Genomic DNA, 11,268 nt, shown 5'->3' on the forward strand with positions numbered 1-11,268 from the left:
AAAAAATACTACGCATATAAAAAAATTAATTATAATATATTTATATATAAATATATACTGGTTAATTTATTTTAATATATATTTTATGTTTTAATATATATTATGTAAGAATAACTAATTTAGTAGCTTATCGTTTGTATTTACATAGCATAATTGCACTATTAATTAACTAATTAGTAAACATTAAAGACATCTACAGGGGTATAGTTGACTCGAGTTTTAAAGCTGATTAATTAAGTAAATTACGAAAGTTAAAAAATAAAGAAGGAAAAAAATGGCAAAAAGGGAAGAAAACGGTGATTAATTAAGGCAGAGGTGAGAGTGTGATTTCAGTATGGCGTTGGTTGGAGTGATGCAAGGTTGAAAGGTGGAGGGCGAGGCGGCGACATGATTCCCAAAAATGGAATGAAGGAAAGGGAAGCAATTGGCAGTAAGCTTAGCTAGTTAAAAAAATAAAACGCAGCTTCCCCATCTAGCGACTCTCATTTTGTTTTGCCCCTTTTTTTAATCGGTATGCGTGATGCGTGATCATCATGTAACTGTCATTATTGTCCACTTTAGCAACCAAACCAAATGCCCACTTGCCCAATTTAGTGTGTCTTTCCCGAATTAAAATAATTAAAATAATAATATATACATGCCAGAATTGAGAATCCCCTTCCAGAGGGAACTTCAACTATTCCATGACCATAATTATCCCCATCTTTTATTATTTTATTCATTCATTCATTCATTTCATTCGACCATATTCACATGGTGTTTCTTTGTTTTTATAGTGCCCAACATTTATTTACTTATTTATAAATTTTATATATAATACAAGTTTGGTGTTATGGCGGTCCCCTCCTCAGTGATGAGCAGTAGTAGCAGCAGTGCTGAGTGCTGAACTTGGAAGTTGGATTTGGATTTGAGGGTTTCAATGTTTGGGGGGGGACACACATAAGATTGCCGTTGATCGAAGTTTTCTTTCATGAATAGAGCTTCTTCTTCTTCTTCTTCAACTGCAGCAGGCACTTGCTTATTTTAAAGCCCAGCTTTTTCTTCCAACTTCCTCTCCTCATTGTTAACAACACTACAAGGCTTCTTCTTTCTTGTAAGGTTAGTTACCTTTTCTCTTCTTTTTAGCATGCTTTCTTTTGTTTTTGGGTAGTTAGGTATGTTAGTTATCTATTTGCTGCTGTGGTGGTGGTTGTGGTTTCTTCATTTCCTTTGTTCTATTCATGTATTTTCCTTTTTTTTCTTTAATCACACTTAAGTTGTGCATGAAGAAACTGAGATCGTCATTGTTAGTTGTTTTTCTTGAAAATTAAGAGTAAGAATGAGCCATGCGGTTGTGAGTCCATCTGAGTTGAAGTGGGACATTGTTGTTTTCCTTCTTAGGAGAACATCATAATTAAGAGTAATTATATGGATAATGATGTAATAGACAATTTTATTCACGTGAGATTTGAAGAAATTTAACTTGTCCTTGATTGGGTCATTACATTACTTGCTGAATGAAGCCCTTTTTGCCATATTGAGAACATGTTGAAATTTGCTTCCACTCTTCTTGAATTGCTATAATGAGCAGGATTACAAAGATTTGTATCTTTGTACTATGTTCTAATAATAATCCAGTTTAACTTAATTCTGTTATTTCTATTGTTTCAATTGTAGTTCGGTGAAAATGTCATCCTCAAGGCCTAGCCAATCTTCTAGCAATTCGGGGAGATCAAGACATAGCGCTAGGATTATTGCTCAGACCACTGTAGATGCAAAGCTCCATGCTAGTTTTGAGGAGTCTGGTAGTTCCTTTGACTACTCTAGTTCGGTGCGTGCCTCCGGCTCAGCTGATGGAGAAAATCAACCAAGAACAGATAAAGTAACAACAGCTTACCTCCATCACATACAGAAAGGCAAGATGATTCAACCCTTTGGGTGCTTGCTGGCCTTGGATGAGAAAACATGCAAGGTGATTGCTTACAGTGAGAATGCACCAGAGATGCTGACCATGGCGAGTCATGCTGTTCCCAGTGTTGGGGACCACCCTGCCCTTGGCATTGGCACCGACATAAGAACTATTTTCACTGCTCCAAGTGCTTCGGCATTGCAGAAAGCACTAGGATTTGGAGAAGTTCATCTTCTTAACCCCATCCTAGTTCATTGCAAGACTTCTGGGAAACCCTTCTATGCTATTCTCCATCGTGTTACTGGTAGTTTGATTATTGACTTTGAGCCCGTCAAGCCTTATGAAGTTCCTATGACTGCAGCAGGTGCTCTGCAATCCTACAAGCTTGCTGCGAAAGCAATCACCCGATTGCAGTCTTTGCCTAGTGGGAGCATGGAAAGGCTATGTGATACAATGGTTCAAGAAGTTTTTGAACTCACGGGTTATGACAGGGTGATGGCTTATAAATTTCATGAGGATGATCATGGGGAAGTGATTGCTGAGTTAACAAAGCCAGGACTTGAACCATATCTTGGTTTGCACTATCCGTCCACTGATATTCCCCAGGCTGCACGTTTTTTGTTCTTGAAGAACAAGGTCCGTATGATTGTTGATTGTCATGCAAAACATGTAAAGGTTGTTCAAGATGAGAAGCTGCCATTCGATTTGACTTTGTGTGGTTCAACCTTAAGAGCTCCTCATAGTTGCCATTTGCAGTACATGTCAAACATGGATTCAATTGCTTCCCTAGTTATGGCAGTTATAGTCAATGACAGCGATGAAGATGCGGACAACTCTGATGCTGTTCAGCCACAAAAGAGAAAGCGACTCTGGGGCTTAGTTGTTTGTCATAACACTACTCCCAGGTTTGTTCCTTTTCCTCTAAGGTATGCTTGTGAGTTTCTGACACAAGTATTTGCCATCCATGTCAACAGAGAAATAGAGTTAGAATATCAGATTACTGAAAAGAATATCCTTCGCACTCAGACGCTCTTGTGTGATATGCTGATGCGAGATGCACCCCTAGGAATTGTATCACAAAGCCCTAATATAATGGACCTAGTTAAATGTGATGGGGCTTCCCTCTTGTATAAAAACAAGGTATGGAGATTAGGAGTAACACCTACTGAATCTCATATAAGAGAGATAGCTTTGTGGTTGTCTGAGCACCATATGGATTCCACAGGTCTTAGTACAGATAGCTTGTATGATGCCGGGTTCCCAGGGGCTCTGTCTCTTGGTGATGTAGTATGTGGAATGGCAGCGGTTAGAATAACTGAGAAAGACATAGTTTTCTGGTTTCGATCACACACAGCTGCAGAAATCAGATGGGGCGGTGCAAAGCATGACCCTGGTGAAAAGGACGACGGCAGGAGGATGCATCCACGGTCATCTTTCAAGGCTTTCCTTGAAGTTGTTAAGTCAAGGAGCTTACCGTGGAAAGACTACGAGATGGATGCTATTCATTCATTGCAGCTAATACTAAGAAATGCGTTCAAAGAGATGGATAGTATGGACATAACCACAAATGCAATAAATACAAGGCTGAATGATTTGAGGATTGAAGGGATGCAGGAACTGGAAGCCGTGACAAGTGAGATGGTTAGATTAATTGAAACTGCAACGGTACCTATTCTGGCTGTAGATGTTGATGGGCTGGTTAATGGATGGAATATAAAGATTGCCGAATTGACTGGCCTTTCGGTTGGTGATGCTATAGGGAAGCATCTTCTCACACTCGTTGAGAACTCTTCAGTTGGTATAGTCAAGAAGATGCTTGAGATGGCATTGAAAGGTATGCCTTTTTTCCCGCCTTCTACATCTTTTCCTTATATAATGTATTTTTTTTAAAAAAAAATTTGGTGAAGATATAAACTCTTCTCTTTTTGTCTTTTACACATAGCATTGTGAACAAAAGGTTTAAAATTAACAATAACGGCATAACGCGTATATATACTTGGGGAAAAAAGAGGAAGCAGTAATGTGAATCTATCACTATTTAGCTATGTGTATATAAAGCCATACGTGAATATGGCACTCATGAAAGAGTTATGGAAAGATAGCTTGCCTTGTTTACAATTTCATTCAATTTTGAGATACACATGATTGGGAAGGAGCTAGGAGTTGAGTGTTCACTTTTATTTCTGATTCTTGGTTGGAGGAATCAGTTCATTCTCTCTTGCATTCTTGCCTGCCTCTTGTATTCTTAAATGACTGAATTCTTCTGTTAAATGTAATTAGGTGAAGAAGAGAAAAACGTCCAATTTGAGATCAAAACACATGGGTCTAAAGTTGATTGTGGTCCTATTAGATTGGTTGTTAATGCTTGCGCAAGCCGGGATATTCATGATAATGTTGTGGGGGTTTGTTTTGTGGCCCAAGACATCACAGCTCAGAAGACTGTCATGGATAAATTTACCCGAATTGAAGGTGATTACAAGGCGATTGTACAGAATCCCAACCCATTGATCCCCCCAATATTTGGAACTGATGAATTTGGCTGGTGTTGTGAGTGGAATGCAGCTATGACAAAGGTGACCGGATGGAAGAGAGAAGAGGTGATGGATAAAATGCTTTTAGGAGAGGTTTTTGGGACTCAGATGGCTTGTTGTCGTCTTAAGAACCAAGAAGCTTTTGTTAATTTTGGTATTGTACTTAATAAAGCCATGACCGGTTTGGAGACAGCAAAGGTTGCTTTTGGTTTCTTTGCTCGTAGTGGGAAGTATGTAGAATGCCTGCTTTCGATGAGTAAAAAATTGGACGTCGAAGGTGTAGTTACTGGGGTCTTCTGCTTCTTGCAGCTAGCTAGTCCAGAGCTGCAACAAGCATTGCATGTTCAGCGAATATCTGAACAAACTGCCTTGAAGAGACTGAAAGCTTTAACTTATATGAAGAGGCAGATCAGGAATCCTTTATCCGGGATGATGTTTTCGCGGAAAATGTTGGAGGCCACTGAGTTGGGAACGGAACAAAAGCAACTCCTACACACCAGTGCTCAGTGCCAGTGCCAGCTTAGCAAAGTTCTTGATGACTCAGATCTTGACAGCATCATTGATGGGTATGTTAGCTATGATTTTTCTTTTGTTTAAATTTTGCATTATCCTTGGATTATTTAGTGTTAACAAGATATCAATCAGATTTTATCAAAAAGAAAGAAAAAATAAATTAGGCCTCCTAGGCTCCTACTTCAGCATAGAAGCGCAAATTCGAAACCTCATGGTAGATAAAATTAGAAAGTTAACCTCATTTTTTGCTCTTAAGCCAAAAAAATAAGGGACAAGTAGTAGAGTCCTAACATTTGGTGTCATCTAGTTATAAAAAGTATTTAGATAACAACGGTTTAATCCAGAAGAAATTTGAGTATGCTTTTAGAATAGGAATTTATGATGCTTGATAAATTAAACTGTCATTATTGGTCTTGGCCTCTTTTGTAACAATTATGTATATCCCTTTCTTCCCATTGTGATCAACAGTTACTTGGATCTTGAGATGGCTGAATTCACTCTGCATGATGTATTGGTTGCTTCCCTTAGTCAAGTAATGGCAAAGAGTAACACCAAAGCTATCCGAATAGTCAACGATGTCAAAGAGCAAATTGCGACAGAAACCTTATACGGTGATAGTCTTAGGCTTCAGCAGGCCATAGCTGACTTCTTATTGATTTCCATAAACTTCACACCCAATGGAGGTCAAGTTGTAGTAACAGCCACTCTGACCAAAGAACAAATAGGGCAATCTGTCCATCTTGTTAATTTGGAGCTCAGGTAAACTATTCACCCACACACGAGGCATTTGAAACTCCATTATTTTTTATGTTTTTTTCTTCATAACATATCTAAATCTGTTGTGTCTAATTCTTTATTATTATATATGTAATTTATATCTTACAATGTCAACATTAAACCATTTCCCCGTTGTTAGCTACATTATTTATGTAAAAACTGAACTGAACAACTAATAAATAGACTTTGATTTTAATGCATTATCAGTGAAAATATTTTTGAGTAAATTTCCATTTCTACCCATAAAACTTTAGAACACTGACTAATTTAACCATGACTAAACGAAATTAGCTTTTACACACAAAAGATGGTTTCTACGTGATAAAAGTAACATTAAATTTATCCATAGATAGATTTGTCTTCCAAACTTTTAGGGTAGAAATAGTAGTTCCTTATCCTTCATGGATACAAAGTCAGTTTTGTTTATTTTTGGGTAGATTTGTCAGCATCGTAAACTTTCATGAGTAAAAATAGTAGTTTATTTTATTTTGTGAAAACATCGAATCATGTATTACAATGTCACCAAATGTTTTCGTTCAATCATCTACTATAAAGTCTTACAAGTATGTGTTTAAGTGATAATGTTGAGACATTTTGCATAAGTCTGTCTATTTTTGAAACTCACTCCAACAACTTTCACAAATTACTCATCACATGTCCCATGTAGAGTGGATTCATATCGTCACAGGGGACATGGCGATGAGTTGTTGAAATAACAAAACTGTTTTCACATTGATAGTACATAAAAATAACGCTAAACTTGTGTAATACATGCAGCATAACACATGGTGGTAGTGGGGTGCCAGAAGCACTGCTGAACCAGATGTTTGAGAGTAATGGGGTTGAATCAGAGGAAGAAGGTATAAGCCTTCTCATAAGCAGAAAACTTCTAAAGCTGATGAATGGAGATGTGCGTTATGTAAGGGAAGCAGGCAAATCATCTTTTATCCTATCTGCTGAACTTGCCGCAGCTCATAAGTTGAAAGATTAGAAGTTTTGGCCAAAAAAGGTTAGTTAATAAGATGTTACAAGATAATGTGCTTTTTGTACATCAGAAAGTGACTGGAATGAGAAATCAGTTGCATTCCTTTGTGCCTCTAGTTTGTTTCTGTAACTTATTGTAACGCATGCTGTAGATATGTATTAATTTCTTTCTCATTCCTTCATCAGTTCTTGCACTAGCGCTAGACACTGTTAACGACATTGATCTTTTAGGTCGGTTGTTGTCACGAATCGCACTTCAGTTTGTTGGTTTGCAAATTTAATCTCTCTTCGCCATATTGAACTGAAAATCCAGTAATTAGAGATAAACTTATTTATCATGAGATCATGTCATCAGTGTTTCTAAACTTTTATTTTTACTTAGCATACTGATATTTGCCATTTTTCACACTTCAAGGAATCATCTATTTTCTTACAAATATTTATTAATTTGTTAAAGTCATCCATAAACGATTTCAAACCCCCTTTTTTTTTGCACTCTATCATTTGTATTTTGAACAATTTGTGCTATAATTCCTCTCGCCTTACATTTGTCGAAAAATTTTGCTCTTAAAAAAATTGCCAGCGTTTTCCTACAATCAGGAGACTCAAATTTTCAAATTTTATCTCAGTGGGCATGTCAAATTATCTATTTTACACCAAATATCATAAATAACTAAATAAGTCTCGTACAATTTGTAATGACTCTTGTTATTCCTAACTATTTTAGTTTACTTTATTCTCCAGATCAAGAAGGAAAGCGCAAACGATCTCTTTAAAAAACAAATGAGAAGAATCTCTACATATTCTACATAGAATCATTTCGCCTCTTGAATCCTGCAATGAATCACAAAGTAAACTTGTTACTGTTTATGTATTAATTTTACTTATATTAAATTGTCAGGTTCAATTTCAGGTTTAATAACACTAATATTAAAAAATTAGTAAACCACTTCCCGCACACATAGAGCAACAGCGGTGGCACACCGACAGCACTATCTCTCCAAAAAATCTGCAACCATTGTATTATTAGTATACAAATTACAACCTTCTTAGAATCTAACTCCAACGGACTAAAATAGGAGACTTAAAACCATAAGAAAAAGCGAACTAATCAAAATTATTAGGGTGTGTTTGTGAAACACGATGGAGAGAATAAAAGTGCGTTTCAAAATTATTAGGATGTTTGGCAACTTTTTTTCTCTGACCGCCAACGTGATTCTGCATCTCAAAGGCTCGTTCACTAGAGCTAAAAAATTATAGTTTCTGTGTTCACTCAACGTATGTTTAGCTTTGTTGTTAATTATTATTGGTTTTTTATAATTTTTTTAAATAAATACTGAGAATATTAAAATAATTATTCTAATTTTTGTGCACTGTTTACTATTTTAATTTTTTATAATATGTATTATTGTTCCTATTAAAAATGATAAATTAAATAAAAAAATAATTATAAATAATAATAAAAATATAATTTATAAAAAATTAGAACCTAAAATAATAATAAAAATAAGATTATTAAGAATACTTAAAAAGAGTATTAAAATATTTTATTTTATATATTATTTTTAATTTAATAAATAAATATTAATTTTTATTATAAAAAAAGTACTTAAAAAATTGTAAATTTTTATATGTTATTTTTAATTTCATAAATAAATATTAATTTTTATTATAATAATAAAAAATTATAATATACTAAAATAGAGTACTATAAAAAAATATTATATAAAAAATATTAAAAAATATAAAAAAAATTAAATACACTTAAAAAATAATATTATAATTTAATATTATATTTTTTAGTAATTAATTAATTATTTATCTAAAAATGATTTTAACTAATATTATCCAAATAATATTTATTTTATCAAAATCAATTTTAGTAAAAATTGTCAAATATAAATTATGTTGGCACAAACTCACTTCCTAAAATCAATTCTACAAAATCATTTTCATTCAAACTCTAGTTTACTCAACGTGAATCTAAACACACACTAAATCCATTAAAAAAAGGCGACTCACGACGAGTATAATGGTGGTCTCGAAATCATGAACGGAGCTCCGACGAAAGAAAAATCAACGGCGAAAATTTTGGATAGAAAAAGAGAAACAAGTTTTAGAAATATGGGAAGACTTGTCAAAATTTGATCAAAATTTAATAGCATCATCAACTGAATCTTAATTAACTTATAAATAAATTAAAATTAATTTAATTTTGAATAAGTAGTCAAAAAGATTCGATCATCAACAAAAATACATACAATTTATTTTATATTCAAATGAACCTCAATTAAATTAAGAAATGAACCAAAATTACTTAAGAAATAAAAAATTTAGTCAATACTTATCGGCAGCATTAAGTGAACCGAAATTAGTTCAATTTTGAATAAGTAATAAAAAGACTCAATTAAAAAAAAACACATTGAATTTATTTTTGAATCCAAATAAAACTCAATTAAAACGAGGAAAAGAAAAAACACAGCAACAATAATAACAATAATAAAAGAATGATGATTGAGAGAAAATACACAAGAATAAAAAGGAAGAAGGCGAAGAAGAAAAAAGAAAAACGTAAAGACAAATACAAAGACGAAAAAACATCATTAAAATATGCACGATGTACCCAGTAGTGTAATAAAATTGGTTTTTGTTAAATTTGGACCTCTTTAGTTGAACTTGATATAAAAATGTTTAAATGTGTAGTTGGACTGATTATTTATTAGGTTTAGCTAATATATATCTTTATGGCACATAATAAAATTTCCAATTAAAAATGTTTTTACAAAAAAAAAATATAAAAATTAAATTTTCAATGCATTTTTTTGGTGACTAAATTTCAATGTATTTATTACGTTTTTATTATCGTAAACTATTTAAAATTTTCTATTATTAACAACATTAATTAAACCCTTATTTATTTTCAAAAATGGTAAGACTTACTATTAAAGGAAAAAAAATTTGATGCCCAAATTGTTGTGTTTTCATAATTAAATAATCGATTTTCATTTCTTAACTAATTTCTTGTCTCCTTGTTCACTTGTATGTATCTTATAAAATCTCATGATTCACAACCTAAAGGAGGGGGTAATGTTAGTAAGTAGGTAGCTATTATAATACTCTCTTATTGTTTGGAGATTTAAAACTCCATAAAATTTTAAAAAGAAAATATCATAAAAATTTATTTTAATCCTGTATTAATTTGATCCAATGGTACATATATATTGATAGGATCATTAAGTAACTAATGTATTTTTTTTAAACTACAAACACATTAATAATAACTTCTAAAATATATTTTCAATAAAAAATAATTATGAAGAAGATATATAATAATTGAAATTAAGTTATCAATTAAATCCTATAATTTAAATTTAATTCAATAAGTTGGTTATTTACATGATATTTTAGACAATTAAGTACTTTAAATATTTTGACGTAACATTATTTAAATATTGTAACTTAATTAGTTGTATATATTGTTGAATGTTTATAATGAATTATGAGTTTTCTTTTTCAAATCGGTATGTAATCCAACTTCATGATAAAAAAAAAAAATAAAAGAAGAAAACTGATATACAAAACATAAAAAAATAGAGTAAGAAAAAAAAAACAGAATAAATAATGAGGCAAAGATATAAATATTAGTTGAAAGTTGATATTTATAATTAATACTGTAATAATACCCTAGTACCAACGATAGCCACAATAAAAATGGACCAACAAATTAAATTTCGCTCATTTCAAATTTAAGTTTTAACATTCTAATTCTATTAAACACCATTAATTCTAGAGGAATGTTTTGGACATTTTAAAATTAATTCTAAATAAAATATTAAAATCATTATAATATTCAAAATTATGTTTTTTAATTCATTTAAATAAACTTAATTCTAAAATAGTTTTTATTGTTTAATTTTAATATTAAATATTATATTTCAATTTATTAAAATCAAATCCAATTTCTTCTTTCTAATTCAATAAAACAAACTTAATTATATAGCTGCTATTTTTTTTATTTTAAAATTACCTAAAAGTGTATTTTAACCTTTTAAAATCAAACTTAAATTTTAACATTCTAAATCCATTAAATGAGATTAATCCTAAAAGGTATTTTGTCTTTTTAAGATTAATCTTAAATAAAATATTTTAATTTTTTTTATATTAAATTTAAATTTTTAGTTTTTTTAATGCATTTAAACAACATTAATACTACAAGGGTAAAGAACTAAAATAATGAAGTCAAAAGAAAGAGGGAAAGAAAAAGCAGAAGGTGAAAAATCAGTGTTATTAGACCGGACCGATCCATTCGGTCAGACCGGAAACCCGGTGAGTCGGTGACCAAGTCGATCCGGGTGAGCTTACTGCCGGGAAAAGGAAGAGAACCAGCAAGATCCGATTTGAACCGGCCGGATTTGACTAAAACCGATGAACCGACCGGGTTAAAACTTGAACCGGTTCGTTGCATTTTTTTTTGTCCCTCTCCCCAGCGAAACTGCGCCGTTTTGGCTTTCTGAGGGGGAAAAAAGTGAAACCTAAAAGCTACCCTCTCCCTCTTCGAGCAGCAGCAGCTCCCAT

At 32.5% G+C, this 11,268-nt stretch overlaps 1 protein-coding gene across 2 annotated transcripts; it reads left to right on the top strand.

Moving 5' to 3' along the window:
* Window positions 1-663: 663 nt before the first annotated feature.
* LOC130948501 (phytochrome A-2) lies at window positions 664-7,623 on the top strand. Of its 2 annotated transcripts, XM_057877250.1 has the most exons (6): window positions 664-1,098; window positions 1,657-3,722; window positions 4,169-4,985; window positions 5,401-5,691; window positions 6,487-6,718; window positions 7,438-7,623. In XM_057877250.1, the coding sequence occupies exons 2-5, from the start codon at window positions 1,667-1,669 to the stop codon at window positions 6,698-6,700; spliced, it is 3,378 nt and encodes a 1,125-aa protein (XP_057733233.1). In that variant the 5' UTR covers window positions 664-1,098; window positions 1,657-1,666; the 3' UTR covers window positions 6,701-6,718; window positions 7,438-7,623. The 2 variants fall into 2 exon arrangements, with proteins under 2 accessions (XP_057733233.1, XP_057733232.1); XM_057877249.1 differs by lacking the exon at window positions 7,438-7,623 and having other exon boundaries at window positions 6,487-7,039.
* The last annotated feature ends 3,645 nt before the right edge of the window (window positions 7,624-11,268 follow it).

The sequence above is a fragment of the Arachis stenosperma genome, chromosome 9 (genome assembly GCF_014773155.1).
Source record: "Arachis stenosperma cultivar V10309 chromosome 9, arast.V10309.gnm1.PFL2, whole genome shotgun sequence".
In the NCBI taxonomy this organism is placed as follows: Eukaryota; Viridiplantae; Streptophyta; class Magnoliopsida; order Fabales; family Fabaceae; genus Arachis; species Arachis stenosperma.

Coding starts and splice junctions, on each gene's coding strand:
- LOC130948501 (XM_057877250.1), top strand. CDS start 1,667: ATGTCATCCTCAAGGCCTAGCCAATCTTCTAGCAATTCGGGGAGATCA. Junction 4,986..5,400: donor CTTGACAGCATCATTGATGG/GTATGTTAGCTA, acceptor TGTGATCAACAG/TTACTTGGATCTTGAGATGG. Junction 5,692..6,486: donor CTTGTTAATTTGGAGCTCAG/GTAAACTATTCA, acceptor TAATACATGCAG/CATAACACATGGTGGTAGTG.